Source organism: Anastrepha ludens, chromosome 2, assembly GCF_028408465.1.
Source record: "Anastrepha ludens isolate Willacy chromosome 2, idAnaLude1.1, whole genome shotgun sequence".
NCBI classification, from domain to species: domain Eukaryota; kingdom Metazoa; phylum Arthropoda; class Insecta; order Diptera; family Tephritidae; genus Anastrepha; species Anastrepha ludens.
The window spans coordinates 7549888-7566711 of NC_071498.1; the positions used below are offsets into that span (position 1 = coordinate 7549888).

Consider the following 16824-nt stretch of genomic DNA (forward strand, 5'->3'; position numbering starts at 1 on the left):
GGCCTTGATTCGTCGAAATAGTTCTTCGTTCTCTGATCCCTATACTCTTAAACTGCTGTACTCGTCCTTAGTTCGGTCCAGGTGCGATATTCGCCAATGCGCGGTACTCGCCGGATACCGTTTAATGCAGTCTAAATTAAGAGATTAACGTCTATTCAAAGAGCTTTTCTGCGCCTTGTTTTGCGTGCATAAAATCCGTTGATCCCATTCCGTCCTATCGCTCTCATTGCTTACTAATAAACCTGGTCTATCATAACCTTAGACTCTAGGCGTGTTCTGTTTCCGTAGTGTTTTGTCTTCAATATTTGTGCGGGCTCAGGACATAGATTGTCCGCTCAATGAAATTTATTTTAATGTTCCCTTACGCATTTTCCGTCGTAATGAACTGTTTTTTCTGGGTATTGCTAACACTGTTTATGGGACGAGTGCTCCTTTTAGGAGGACGCTAGCTCAATTTATTGCTTATTCTTCTTCCTTAGACTTTGATTTTTCTTACACTAAGTCTACTTTTAAGAAGTTGCTTATAACTCTCTTTTCATAAGGTCTTTTTTGTATCTATGTATCTATTTTATAGTCTGTAATCATCTTGGATTGTGATTAAAAATAAATAACTGATGTAAAAAAAATGTCTGACTAGTTTTCAAGTCCTGTGTGGTCTCTTCGATTTTTTTGATTTTAACAACATTTTCGACGACTGACCAATCAGAACCGAATAGTTGAAATCACCCCTTCGCTACAGCATTCGATAGTGTATTACTCCGACTTTTCACTGTGCTCGTAGTGGCATTAAAGAATGTAATGGATTTTTATATTTAATATTTTTACCTTTATTTTGGAACGCTGTGATATATAATTGGATGCACCAAACACTAAACTATCAAATAACTTTTTCTCACACAATTTAGCATCACATGGTATCCTAGCAGTCCTGACCAGACTACGATTAGTGTGCAGAGGTCAGTTACGCTGATCGAGAAAATTGGTAAAGGTTTTGGAAAATTCCTAAAGTCTCTTGGTCAACGCAACATCAATCTGAACTAGAACTCTGAGTACCGGAAGCCAAAGTGTGCGAAAGGAAGTGTCGTGAGACACAGCTTAGCACATGGAATGCAGACAAAGGATCCCCTCTGGACTTACTTCATCCGATAAGTAGCTGTCCTATATTTTTATTTTCAATTTGACAAAAATTCCAGCCCTGCCTCGAATAAAGTACTCTGCTTTGAAAAATTTTAAACTAATATAAGTTGAGACCCTCCCTAATGAAATTGCTTGCAGTTAAATATGTGTAAATACATACACACACAAGAGCGCAACTACATAAATGCAAAACCTAATTTCTTCCGTTTGCAATGTTTTCGCTTTAATTGTTTGCATATCCGATTTTACCGCTTGCCGATTAATGCTTAGCGATATATCAGATAATAAAAATGCAATAGAAAAAGAAATTTAATAAAAGCATATAAAAGTTGATGCACTTATCAATTATCGCTTTAGTTGAACGCATTTGCTTACTTTCGTTGTTCGCGCTTACGGCCCTCATCGGGAATATGAGTGTCTTAATTTCATTGAATTCGGTAATCCTTGCCGCTGCAATTCTATTCCTTTATGCCAGTTGGTCGTTGTATATGAAACGAAGATCCTTTCGACATATAACCTCCAAAATACCAACGCGTTATGGAATACCTTTCATTGGCATCGCATACGAGTTTTTGGATTTAACCAGTAAGTGCTGTGAAAAGTGTGTCGGTGATGCAGTTTCTGGTGGAGTTGGTGTAAAATCATTAATTTCAATAAAATTGCAGAGGTTTATAAAAACGCCAGTCGTGGTTTCGATAAAATAAAAAGTTTAACCGCTTGCGTGTGGGTTGCCAACACTCCCATTGTTATTACCATCGATCCCGAAGTGATCAAACATGTCACAACTTCACCGGAGTTTCTCAACAAAGCCAGAGATTTGTACGCCCACTTCCATAATGGTGTAATTAATGGGCTCATCGTGAATCCAGGTGATGAAGAAACAATGCTACGAATCCAAACATTTTTAAAGTGTTTTTTGTTTTTTTGTTTTGTATTTGCTCGAAAGTGTAGTGAAAAAATGGAAGCCTGATCGCAAAGCTATAACTCCATTCTTGAGCCACAATAACATCTTAAGTTTTTTCCCGTTTTTCAACGATAATGCAAAGAATGTCTTGCGGAAGCTAACCGACTTGGCTGGACGCGGTGAAGAAGACGTCTATGGAATTATCAAAGCAATGGGCTTACAGTTGAGCATTTGTGAGTATAGTTTAAGTTTTTTTATTCTTTTGATCTGTGTCAAGTTAAGCCAAAGGAAGAGTTTAACACAACAGCCCAATATATGATATAAGGCAATCAGAATGAAGTCTTTACTATCGTTAGGTCTACACTATTTTTACTCAAAATACGGATCTTAACAATTATATACAAAGAAATACATTGTTTAAATGTCCATCATGACAGGCTGTCACATGAGAATTTAAATTTTCAAGCAGCCACTCACACACTATCGCATTGTGCTCTGCAATCTCGGTTCAAAAGTGAGATCAGCTCTGGAATCTTTGTTGGCTTAGATTAGATTAGATTTGTGAGGGGTTGGACAAGTCCAAGCACTCAGTCAGTAGAGTATTGTACTACACCCGGATAGATTTCAGTAGAAAGAATGGAGATAGGAAAGATAAAAAGTGGGTAGTAAGACAAATAAATTAGTTTGAGGTCACTCTTCCACAAATCTCTTGGATTCATTGATGAATCTTAAGAGATCCGGAAGAGGAAGAGTAGGAACTTTATCCATACTCAGTGTATCGCAATCCAATATCCTAAGTCTGATTCTGGAAAATGCAGGACAGCTACAGAGAAAACGCTCTGCAGGGTCGTCATTCTCCAAACAGGATAGCATATCAGGCTGTCTACGACCCCCATGGTAGCCATATGCTGACCACAGACGTTGTGCCCTGTGATTACACCCACCATTGCTCTCAGGTCCTTCCTGCTGAGTTTTAGGAGAAAGGTTGCTTTTTTCCTGTTTGGTTCTTTCACAAAGCACTTGGCTACTCTGCACGAGTTCAACCCAGATCAACGTCTTCTATGGGTAGACCTCATGAAGTCGTCAATCTATAGTTGAATCGATGCGAAATTGACTCCTAGAACTTTGTTCGCTTATTTATATGGATTTTACTTTTCGAAAAGCCGCACAAAACGTAGTCCAGTGGAGTTAGATCGCAATATCTACGTGGCCAGTTTGTGTCGCTATTTTGTGAATTTAGTCGACCGAAAAACTATGATCGCAATAAAGCAACATTTTCAAGTGTTGTACGACTTGTGGCTCTGTCCAGTTGAAATAAAGATCGTCTATGTATATTCCTTCAAAGATATTCAATTGGCTGTCTATGGTGATGTCCATTGACAGTAGCAGATCTTTCATTTTCATCTTCGGAACGAGAAATCGGGCCCATTATTCCAACAGCACAAAAACTACACCAAACAGTACATTTTATTCATTGCAACTAATTTTCTGACATTTCTGACAATGTGAAGCTCATTCTCCCCAGATGCAGCAATTTTGTTTTTTGACAAATCTATCCAGTGTCAAATGAGCTTCATCTCAAAAGATTGATCTTGACGACATTTCTGCGTTGATAATCATTTGTTGGTTTCAATTATTGTGTTAATTGAATTTTGTATGGATGCAAATGCAAATATTTTTATAACATCCGCCAAACAGTCGATTTATGAATGCGTAATTGTTGAGAATGTCGAGATATCGATTGCGCTACAGCAGCAATATTCTCAACAGAACATCCAGTTTTTGGTCTTCCAGTCCTTTTTCTATCCGCATCTTGGAATTGTTTCACCAACCTTTGAATTATCGACTCGTTCGGATGATTATTTCCAACAAAAAATCTAGAGTTTTGCGATATGTTGATCTTAAAGATTGACCATTTTCATAATTTCATTTTGCTGGGCTACTACCGCAGGGCCACTTTGCAATAACCTCCGAGGCACATTACTAAGACTTGACTGACGAGATCTATGATCACAATCAATATCTACTGGAGCCGCCAGGACAAAGAAATATCATAAACGAAATTCATCGGGAGTCTCTCATCACCTTTATGAACTGTCGCCTCTCAATGTCACCAGCGGAGTTCAACCACCACCTAATGCAGATGAAAAGCGTCAGCTGCCTCGTGAAATACGCGAAAGCAGACTTTACTTATAAATCTCTATTTACCCCTTGAAATCTAATGCGTTCTCCTCAAAATACGTTGGTTTTGGAATTATGTGGAATCCAACGCGGACCCATTTTCTTTACCACAAGGTGATCGTGCAGAATTCGGCCGCCGAAGCCCAATGGGTTGGTGCGTCGGTTCGAATCTTCATGCCTGAAACAACAAATGATAGAACAAGTTTTTCTAATAGCTTCAATCTATACACGAGAAACGATAGAATATAAGACTTGAAAGTTTGGAGTTTTGCACGCGCGCTGAAAATACTCGACGACCAAATAGGTCGGAGCTGTGAATACGCGACGTTCGTTTTATTTGGGAGATAACGTCTAGTTTCGCATTATATTCAGCGGCAGTGATTCTACCCAGGTAAACGAAAGTGTCAACGTTCTCAATTTGATCATCATTTAAGATGAACGGGCAGTTGTTCGTAGACCGTATTTCCATAGCTTTCGTTTTCTCGTGTTTTATTGTCAAACCTACACTCAACGATGTTGAAAATAAATCGCCAATATTTTTTCGGCGTGTTTGACAGAGGGAAGGCAGATATCATCAGCATAGGCAAGGTCTGCAAGGTGCTCATGGAAGTTCCGGTAAACACGCCTTCTTTTCACCTCAATGCAGCTCTTTAGTAATATCATTTACAACAATTAGAAATAGTCAAGGGGGCCAAGTACATACCATATATATATATATATATAAATATTCGACTCAAATTACCCAACAACCAGAGCAACAATTGTGTTGACCACAAAATATTTCAGCTCAATAAGTAACGCTAACTAATCCAGCGTTCACGAATAATTCATAAATGTATCGATTGTCTTATTTGTTGGTATTCAAAGAGGCATCAGTTATTGTTTTATATTTGCTTTATTGATTATCTCATAACAACTCATTAATTAAAGCTAACTTTGTCACCTACCATGAATAAGTAAATATTAAATATTTAAAATAAAACTATATAGCTTTAAAGCTAAAGAAAACAGACAACATACAAAAATGCATTGCAATGAGAATATAGACCGTAAAGCAGAACAAGTGACGCTCTACTTGGACCGTTAAAAACCTTTGAGCGAAAAGGTTCATTTCATAAATTCTTATACTCGTGCATAGCCTAATGGCCACTTGTTTAAATTGAACTTACTTGTGTGTGATGCGAAAGCGGCTACTCAAATTGACGCAGTCAGAAGTGCACCAGCGAAATGCTTTTTCTATTTAAATTTTACTTTCCCTTCACTTATATTCAAAATTTCTAGAGTTAGCAAGCAACCCACTGACTTGCTAAGTAGTCGATTTTTCAAGCGGGATTGAGAAACTGTTTACTGAGCAAGCACTTTGTTATTGCCAAAGTTTTATTTTTGTCTTTTCAAATTCTCAGGCAGCTATTCGTGTTGAATCCCGTCTCTGTGAGTGGCCTCCTAGTTTACTGAATTGGCAGAATTCACGCGGAGGCAGCTCAATGAAAAAAAGTCTACGGCTTCGCAATTACATATGGATAGGTTCCGATTTTGGACAAAAGTTGTCTAGCCAAAAAGGTAGCCGTGGTCTTGCGCATAGCTTCACGCAAGCGACGCACAACTCCAAAAAATCTGTCAAAAGCTTGGGCGCATCGAAAGAAACCGTTTAAAAAGACCTCATTTTTTAAGTGGGATTACCTAAACCTTCTCCTTTCTTTTTTCACTTTGAAAGCTATATTCATTCGCCTAGTCGGTTATATCGGGATTCTAAAAAGATCCAGGTCTCTATGGGATCGATCAGTACCTGTGCTTTAAAATAAACTGCGTTACTGAAGAAAGTGAAGGGTATTCTAGCTCACCTTTGAGCATCACAAGATTTTAGTTTAATAAATTCAAACGTACCTGAAAATTTCTTTTTATATAGGTGAGACCAACAGGAGGACCAACCATGAGGATAAATATATTATATAAAGGGTGGTTAAGCTTCAAGGGCCGGTGTTGATTTTGAATCAAATACAATTCTTTTAGGAAATTATTGTCATTTCTCTTTATTATGATAATATTGGTATGGCTCAATTACGTATGGAATAAAATATTGGCAAATGACCACCGCGGCCTCGGCGGCACACCGATGTGCCGAATTATCTCATTCTTTAGCTCTTTCAAATAACCCCAAAGAAAGAAGTCCGACGGTGTCGTTGACGTTCAGGTGTGGTTCACATTCAACATGGGCCCTTGAAATTTAACCACCCTTTATATATTTATATATTGAAATTCGGGAGTAAACTATTTATTCGGTATTTTAACGAGCTCCTCGTACTATTTGTTGTGTGTGTGTCTCTTGAAGTTTTTATTTCACAAATGGAGGAACCTACAGTTTTAAGCCGCCTCCGAACGACAGATGGTTTTTTATGAGGAGCTTTTTCATGGCAAAAATACACTCGCGGGCTGCCATTACCTGCCGAGGACCGACCGCTATTCCATCATTCTACTGTTTCATACTCGGGCACTTCTAAGTCACGCACCAACTTATTCAGCTACGGTGGGTGGCAGACCTACTTGTTTTCCCAAGAAATCGAGGGAGACAGCTAGGACATAATTTTCGCTGATTTTTCCCCTACAAAACTTCAACTAAGTTCAATAAAATACGAGTTCCATAATACCTCATGTCAATTAGAGACTTCTAGTGAGGGCTTTCCGACTTGATAAGTAGATTATGTTAGGTTAGCTTGAACTGGTTCACTTGCAGTCACGCATAGACCGATAGCGTATTGAAATAGTCCAACCCACTGCTGAGATATCTTCGAATCCTTCAAACTGTGCTGCCCCCAAATATTTTAAGTGTGTTTTGAATAACACAGGGCATCCGCAAAGCCGATTCTCTATAGATTGTTTTGAATTTTCGGAGCATGTTTTCGTCTAGTTCGTTGTAAAATATTCGTATTGGCTTTGATACTTCGTTGACAAAATTTGCTATATCGACTACTATCTCGTTCCCTTCCAATAACTAGAAGCCCATTTAAAGCAACACTCACCTAAATACATATTTATTAGTACACCAGTATATTGCAAAGAAGTAGACACTCTGAGGACAAAAAGATCCCTACACCACTTACTCAAAGAACTCCTTATAAAAGAACTCAACTCTCAGCTCTAGAATTGTCTCAACAAACTTGGCACTGACTACTGTCCATAGAAGGCAACAAAAAATTTAAAATGGTCAACCCCAGAACAATCATCCATTAAAATGAAAACTAACAAATGTGCTAAAGCAGATCTCGAGAAGGTAAATAGATTTGCTCGTCACTAAACCCGATTTTTGTAACCCCAAGAAATTTTTACCCTCTCCAAGCATTGCTCAAAAAGTTAAAGATATCCTGGAACACACACACCATATGGACCCATCCATAAACAAATTCTCGAAAAATGAAGTTAAAGAAGTGATAGAGAAACTTAATAAAAAGAAGGTTCTGGGTGAGACCTCATAACAGGAGAAGTACTGAAACAATTCCCAGGAGAAGCACTTGCTTCCTTACGTATATATAGAAAACTTTTCCATTATTTGGTTTTGTTCTACCTCAATGGAAAGTGCCTCAAGTAAAAATGGTCCTCAAACCAGGAAAAAGCAAAAGGAAAAGCACAAGTCGAATCATAACAGTCCATCAGTCTATTGCCTCTAAAGTAATAAAACCCTTTTCCTCAAAATGATGCCTATAATTTATGAACGAAATATAATTCCAAATCACAAACTCGGTTTCAGAAAAAAACACAATACCATCATAAAAGTCCATAGACTCATAAACAGCATACACAAAGCATTTGAACAAAAAAAAATATTCCACAGCGACTTTTCTCGATATATCTGAAGCCTTTGACCGCGTTTTACACGATGGCTTGCTCTATAAAATAAAATACACTTTTCCAATAAATTATTACATATTTATTACGGCGGCCGCCGTAGCCGAATGGGTTGGTGCGTGATTACCATTCGGAATTCACCGAGAGGTCGTTAGTTCGAATCTCGGTGAAGGCAAAATTAATAAAAACATTTTTCTAATAGCGGTCGCCCCTCGGCAGGCAATGGCAAACCTCCGAGTGTATTTCTGCCATGAAAAAGCTCCTCATAAAAATATCTGCCGTTCGGAGTCGGCTTGAAACTGTAGGTCCCTCCATTTGTGGAACAACATCAAGACGCACACCACAAATAGGAGGAGGAGCTCGGCCAAACACCTAACAGAAGTGTACGCGCCAATTATTTATTTTTTTTTTATTAAGTCCTACATCGAAAATCGATATATCTTTGTCAAACAGGGCAAAGGTCAGTCTGAACTAAGTGAAAGTTCAGCTGGTGTACTCCCAGGCAGTATTACGGGCCCCATCCTATACTTGCTATAAACTTACGATCTACCAGCTTCTGAAGAAACAATTGTTGAAACTTTCGCTGATGGCACTGCCATACTCACTATTGACTCCCACCCCCATATGGCCTCCCAAAAACTACAGAAAGGACTTGGTAAAATAACTCATTGGCTGAAAGATTGACACATTAAGCCGAACGAGACAAAATCTTCCCAAGTCACTTTTACACTGAATCGAAAAACTGGCGCACCAGCTAAGATCAATCTGGGATTTCCAAACAGAGGTGTTGTTTTGATATTCAAAGGAAAATGCTATTTTTTAATATAAATGATCGGATTTTTATTTCATTATAAAGAGGAAGGTATAGTGGAAAATAACATCAGACAAATGACCACCACAATCACGCTTACAGGACAATATCCTTTTCATGAAATTTTCCATAACCGAATTGCAAAGTGGCTGCCCTATGTCATCAATAGCCTCACGAATGTCATCTTTAATGTCTTGAATCGACCCTGGGCTGTTGGCGTAGATCTTCTCTTTCGCGTGGTCCCAAAGAAAAAAGTCACAAGGTGTTAAATCACAAGATCTCGGTGGCCAATTGTGATCACCTCTTCGAGAGATAACACGGTCCGGAAACTTTTCCCGTAAAATACCAATGGTTTCGTCGCTTGTGTGGCACGTACCGGCGTCACTGTTGAAAATAAACGATGTCCAGATCAATACCATCCAGTTGAGGCCATACAAAATCGTTAATCATCTCTCGATAACGCAATTCATTCACCAATAACACATGTTATTGGAAACCCCTTTATAATCATCTCACAAACTAACCTCACAAAATATCTCGGCATACATCTTGAAAGGATAATGGAAAACCCATATATTCACTAAACGGAAGGCTATAGGAATAAAACGCAGAAGCCTTTACTGGTTCTTTCTTTCTTCTATCTTTCATAGCGTTACAACGCGGGGTACGTCAAAGCTTCCTTCAAAATGCTCCTCCAAACCGGTCTATCCTGAGCTGTTGCTTCGTAGTTACGTATTCCCAGCTTCTAAAGATCGTGTTCCACTGCGTCTCTCCAACGGTTCCTCGGTCTGCCTTTGGCCTTCGCGCCCATTAGCTTTCCTGTCAAGGCTTTCTTCACGGTACAGTCAACAGGCATACGAATCACATGACCTAGCCATCTTATGCGCTGCGCTTTAACACAACGCACAGCTGTCTCGTTCTGAGTTAGATCGTTCAGTTCAGAGTTCAATCGGATTCTATAGGTACCATCATCCATTCTTATTGGGCCAAAGATCTTTATTAAAATTCTTCTTTCAATGCGAGCAATCTGAGCACAGTCATCAACCTTAAGAGTCCATACCTCACAACCAGTGAACTTTGTAGCTTTAGACAAAAGTCGGGGCTTGAACAAGTTAAGATGGGCATAATACGCTTTGTTGGCGGCGTTGATCCGATCCCTGATGGCGGAAGTTGAATCACCGCTACATGCGAACATAACTCCTAGGTACTTAAAGTGCTACACTGCTTCAAAAATAAAGGCTCCCACATGGAAATTTGGCATCTGTGCAGGTCGCCTCGATTTCAACAGATATTTGGTTTTGCCCTCGTTTACAAAAAGGCCAATATCGTTCGCAATTTTGTTAATTTGCATGAACACATATTTGGGTTGTTTTAGTTATCAAGGTACCACTTTTGTTGACTTCCCTTACGACAAAGTGCAGCATCAAATTGAATATGACTGTTGATAAGGCATCACCTTGTTTTACACCTGTTTCAATAGGGAACGACCCTGTGAGCGCCCCTTGAATGATCACTTTAGCTTGTGTATTTATGAGCGTTGCGCTACCGAGCCATATTAGTTTGGCAGGTATTCCAAGAATAAGCAATATGTGCTGGATCCTATCTCTTCTGCACTGGTTACAACACCTTTACTCAGCTATCTTGAAACCGATATGGACATATGGTATCCAACTTGCACTACAGCTAACTTAAACATTGAAAGATTTCAGTCGAAACCCCTCAGCATGATCTCAAATACTCCTTATTATATTACAAATACACAAATTCATTGTGATCTCAAAGTCTCTACAGTAATTGAAAAAATAAGAAAATATGCCCCTTCGCACAACACACGACCCCAATCGTACTCAAATCCTCTCGTCACAGAAATAATTGCAAACCCCATAACCTTCCCCATATTCAAGAGAAAGTCTACGACATACTTCATATCATAATAAATTAGTCTATGCTAATATATATTATAAAATTAATAAGTGGTTGCATCAGTGGGTGCATTCCATAAGTGTCTCTTCAGTTAATTAAATAGCTTTAAGTAAAAATATGACTTAATGTTTAAAAAACAGCTTACAATAAATAAATGGCTTAAAAAATGTTGCAAATTTCATAAACTTACAGTAACTATTATGGGTATTAAGATAGAGGAGGGCACCCAGAAGTACAACGAGATTATGAATTCCTTTAACATGTAAGTGAACCTCCAATTATAAAAATTTTACTCAGTTCCTAATTTATTGTACTACACACACACACACCCACACGAATTATGACCAACACACAGCTTAGTTCACCGCATGGCAGATAATTCTGTTTACTCCTCCGTGGGTCTTGGCTTTCTGACCCAGACGCCAACGTATAATAGAACAATTAAATATTTACGAGAATTAGTGCGCTCTGTAAGTAATAAAAATAGTTCAAAATCTCTGCTAAATCAACTGCGAAAGTATTTGGTAATGCTACTAATTTTTTTTTTGTTGTTTTTTTTTTCAATTGCAGTTAATAAAAGAAACACTCGCACGACAATCCGATGAGGACAAATTCGAAGAGGGTAGGCAAACGCTGATTGATTTGACGCTGAAAGTTATGCGCCAAGGACATTTCACAGCCAACGATGTGGAAATCGAGAGTTTCACAATGATTGCGGCGGTAAGAATTCGAAAAGCTTAGAAATAATATAAGTTTACAATTTTGGAATTTTTGGGAAAGGGTGGCAAATTTCAAAAGTTAAATCGCACAATAATGGTAAAACAAACTATACAAGAAGATGAAATTCGAATGGCAAAATATTTTATAGAGAGGACTGTTAAATTATTTCAAGTGCGCGCCCCCTACATTACCCATTCGATATATGGATTATTATTATGCATTCCAGTTGAAATACAAATTGTGTCTTCAATCTTTCTTTTTAACTGCTAGCAACTGGTACTTTACCCGTTGCAACTCCACGGACGGCATATTAAATATCAGCCTTTAAATCAGCATTCTACAATTTAATGGGTTGGTGCATGACTACCATTCGGCAGTGGACAAGCTCTAATCTTCATGCATGAAACATGAAATGAAAAGAGCGGTCGCTCTCTTCAGGCAATGGCAAACCTCTGAGTGCATTTCTGCCATGAAAAAGGTCCTCATAAAACCATCTGCTGTTCAGAGTTGGCTTCAAACTGTAGGTATCGCCATTTGTGGAACAACATCAAGGTGCACGACACAAATAGCAGGAACTCGGCCAAATGCCCAATAAAAGGTGTAAGCCCCAATTATATAAATCTATGTATAATATCGCCTTCAGCTCTAATTGATCATATGCAACTGGTACAATTGTAGTCACCCTAGTACTAGTAAGACTTTTATCATGAAGTACCAGTTTAAGAACTAGAATAACTGAGTAGTTTGGACTTTCAATAGAGGGTGACAGTTACATACTTGGATGTGTTTAGCTCGATTTGGTCTTACAAATGTAGCAACCAACAGATTTTATGCCGTCTCACAATGACAGCATGGGTTTATATTTATGATAGAAATACCCGCAGAAATTTGGCATTGGCCACTGAGGCGCGACTACTAATAATATAGAAAAAATATCTTCTATCACTTGGATTCTCCTGCCCACAGTGGATATCGAATGCGTCACGAATCAAGTAGTAATCACACAGAATCCTATCGGCCACTACTCGGTTACTACTTATACAAGATGGCGCAAAATTAATCACCCTGTTGGAAGATTTATAATTTTTGCGAATGGCGACGTACGCCAGTCATATTGTGTATCGCCAACGTGCAAAGGTTCAAAAATCTCTCAAACACTCCAAGACGCATCATCGGAAGTTGTCATCGTCGAAGCTTCTGCGCCATACGTTAGGACGGAAATGTTGTTAGTTTTGTTCGTTGAGACTACTCAATTCCCTACTTAGTCCAAAGCATTTGTTCTCAAGAGAGATTCTTCGCTGGATTTCATGGCTGACATTATCATCGGAGTTAATGCTGGTTCCTAGATAAACAAAGTCTCTCGCAATGACAGGAGGTACTACCTTTTGCTCTCGTTCACCACCACCATCACCTCGTTCGCTTTGCTTCTTTATATAGTCTGGAAAAGGCAGAACTAAGAGCGCGGTTGTTAAAGCTGATGATGTCAATATGTTTGCCTTATGCTTATTGCTTATTTCCACATCACGTAAATATTTAGTTAAAAGTGTAGTGACGAAAAGTGTGAAAAATATTTAGCACCCAACCTGATAATTAATTATTTTCAGTCCTACGAAACCTCAGCGATTGCAGTCTACTCAACAATTGTGATGCTGGCAATGCATCCGGAAATTCAAGAACGAGCTTTTCAAGAAGTCTATTCCGTATATCCAGACAAAGTCACATCAGTGGAATATGATGAATTGAAGAAACTTCCTTACTTGGATATGGTTATAGCAGAGTCATTGCGTTTGGCTCCACCCATACCCTACATCGGCCGGCAGACAGTTAATGAAACCGAACTTTGGCCAGGCCTTACGCTTCCAAAAGAAATGCAGGTCATAATTCCAATTTACGAACTACATAGACGCAAAGAACTCTGGGGTCCCGAGGCAGCACGTTTCAATCCCGATAACTTTTTGCCCGACAATATTGCAAAGCGTCATCCGTGTTCCTATATGGCTTTCTCGAAAGGACCGCGAAACTGCATAGGTAATTCAGGAAGTGATTTTAAATTTTATTAAATTTTTTTTTTTTAATTTAAGTGGAATAATTTATTGCTCTTTATATTGCAGGTTTTCGTTATGCTGACGTCACATTGCGTGTGCTCCTGATAACTTTGCTGCGTAGTCTGAAATTCTCAACCACTTTTAGATATGAAGATATCGTCTTTATGCCAAGAGTTACTTTGTCTTATGAAAAGGAGCCGCTACTAAGCATAGAGCTCAGAGATTGTTAAGGTGGAGCCCTAAATTGATTATTAGTCTGCAAATCTAGTTAAATTGTATCACTTATAAATACCAGCTCTGCAAGTTTACCATGCTTTATATGATAATAAAAACTTGCTTCCTCAATTATTTTCGTAATATTTTTTATTAGCTAAAAGAGTTTTATTTATTCTAGTCGATTCTAACATAACCTAAACGTCTTAAACCAAGCTTAGACATATGGTAAACAAATTGCTTCGACACATTAGTGATTTTGTTTTGGTATCATATACTTTTGGTTTAGTGAAAATGTCTGATTTTGTGCCGAATAATCGTAATTTGCGGGAAGTGTTAATTTTCCTCTTTCGTTCGAAAAAAACGGCGGTTGAAGCGCATCGAAAGCTACAAAAAGTTTATGGAGATGCTGCTTTAAGTGAAACAACGTGCCGAGATTGGTTCTGTCACTTCAAAAACGGTTATTTTAATGTTGTCGACCGTCCGCGTGAAGGAAGGCCAAAAACCTTCGAAGACGCTGCATTGGCATTGCTCAATGAGGATCCGTGTTAAACGCAAGAAGAGTTTGCTTCAGTATTAGGAGTTACCCGCCAATCCATTTTCAAGCGATTGCATGCTTTGGGAATGATTCAGAAACAGGGGACTTGCGTTCCTTATGAGTTAAAACCAAGGGATGTTGAACGTCGTTTTTTCGCCTGTGAACAACTGCCCTAGGGGCAAAAAAGGAAGGGTTTTCTTCACCGCATCGTGACGGGTGATGAAAAGTGGATTCATTAGAGCAATCCAAGGAAAAGAAGGTTATGGGTGCCCGGTCATGCTTCTACGACGTCGCCTCGGCCGAAAATTCACGCTGCGAAGGTATTATTTACTATGAACTGTTAAAACCAAGCGAAACCATCTCTGGGAATCGGTATCGACTTCAATTGACGCGATTGAGCCGAGCACTGCGCGAGAAGTGGCCGCCACACGCGGAGAGGCATGAAAAAGTGATTCTACAGCATGACAACGCTCGGCCTCACGTTGCCAAATCCGTTAAAACCTACCTGGAAACACTGAAATGGGAAATCCTACCCCACCCGCCATATTCTCCAGATATTGCGCCGTCCGAGTATCACCTGTTCCGATCGATGGCACATGGTCTAGCTGACCTACAGTTCCATACATATGAAGACATCAAAAAATAGCTTGATCCGTGGACAGCCTCAAAAGATGAACAGTTATACCGCGTCGGTAAACGAGATCTACCAGAAAGATAGGAAAAAGTAGTAGCCGATGGGCAATGCTTTCAATGATGCACTTGTAACCAGTTTTTCAGAATAAAATTATATTTTCATTGAAAAAACAGCGCGAACTTAGTTACGCACCTAATATTAAAAAAAAAAACAAAAAAAAAATAAAAACATAAAGTTCGACCGACGATTACATCGTCAAATCAGCTCTTCAAGTAAGTTCTGGGATCTCTGTTCATCAACTCCATGCTGCAGTGAAAATTAACTCGTTAAGTGGCCAAGTAGAGGTCATAATATAGATTTGGACGAGCAGTTCCTGAGTTGGTTGAGTAGTGAACCCGTTTTTATGTAGAAAAACACCTTAGAAAGTGGCAATTATAAAAAAGAGCTCTGTAAATTTCAGGTTAATTGCGAATTTTCCAAACATTCAAACTATTTTCCCAAAAGTTACAATACTAAAACAGACGAAATTCTTTCCGAAGATATTGTAAAACTGAAAATTGCAAAAAATTAAACAACCAAAGGTTTGTTTTGCAGGCGAGGTCGGACTGCCTAGACAAGGAACATGCGAGGTAATTACCCCGCAAAACGAGAGGATTGGGACCACATTGACTACCTGCGCGCCCAAGGGTCTTCTGCGGTTAACAAAATCTCAGCTCTCGAATTTCGTGGGTGTCCTTGCAGGACATTGGCCGCGTGGTATAGATACTGTGCGACCCGGCATTTCTTCGAGTCCAGTTGCGAGGAGCATGAGGTGGAATCATCTCAGCTTTTTCTCCTTAACTGGGCTGTTTTCGCATGCCACGCCTGCTGATATAGCAATTTTCTGTGCGCCAAATTTACCGCACGCATAAATGCGCGTGTAATAAAGGGTGGTTAAGTCGGCGACACACTTCCATCCGATGGTCCAAATTTTCGTTGACCTTGAGGCATAATTGAGGTTCTATGTCGTTAATGTGCCGAATTATCTCATCCTTTAGCTATTGAATTATTGCTGGCTTATCGACGAACACCTTTTCTTTCAAATAACCCCAAAGAAAGAAGTCCATCGGTGTCGTTGACGCTTAGGTGTGGTTCACATTCAACATCGGCCCTTGAAATTTAACAACCCGTTGTTTTTTTTGTTAAAACAAATTCGAACATTTAAAGCAGAATGCATTTAATTTTGCAAAAATCTTCATTAAACAAATCGAGAAACAAAATTTTAAAATTTATGTACAGCAACGGTTAGAAGTATAGATAATTTCAGGTAGATTTTGTAGCATTTGGATGGACCTCTTTCGCCAAATAAGGTACCTTCAAAGAACGGAAAAAATGTTTTATTTAAAAATGTTTAATGAAAATATGAGGAATCATAAAATATAACAGATTCCTCATTAACCCCTACGGGTTAATTTACCCAGCTCACTCTGCTCAAAGCACTATGAGAGAATTTAAAACCACAAATAAAAAATTCTAGCGAAAAGTTCACTTCCAGTCGAAAATGTTTTATCACTCAAATTATTTTCACTTTCCAATTGAGTGAAGAGCACCCATGGCGGAGTAAAATGTGAATGAACGCGCACTACTACAACCCCGTTACTGCATTGCTGATCAACAGCATCAACATCTCCTCAGTACCGTTCACTCTTCACAGATTATGCCTGCTATTTATTGTTGCAAAACATTTTCTACGCCATATGTGCGAAAGCGTAAGCAGAGGATACTAAAAGATGGGCAATGCTATGAGATTAACAAACAATGGCGCGTGTGTAGGGGGGGTGGTTATGCGTTATAATAATAAGAAAAAACAAAAATACGAAACTTGGCACCCTCTCGATG

At 39.0% G+C, this 16824-nt stretch overlaps 1 protein-coding gene across 1 annotated transcript; it reads left to right on the forward strand.

The window, feature by feature from the left end:
- The first annotated feature begins 1477 nt into the window (after positions 1–1477).
- On the forward strand, positions 1478–13909 carry LOC128862686 (probable cytochrome P450 313a4). The gene is made up of 8 exons (XM_054101346.1): positions 1478–1722; positions 1803–2006; positions 2089–2274; positions 10989–11058; positions 11152–11266; positions 11367–11516; positions 13121–13544; positions 13628–13909. Exons 1-8 carry the CDS (start codon positions 1548–1550, stop codon positions 13789–13791), a joined length of 1488 nt encoding a protein of 495 aa, XP_053957321.1. The 5' UTR covers positions 1478–1547; the 3' UTR covers positions 13792–13909.
- Positions 13910–16824: the final 2915 nt, after the last annotated feature.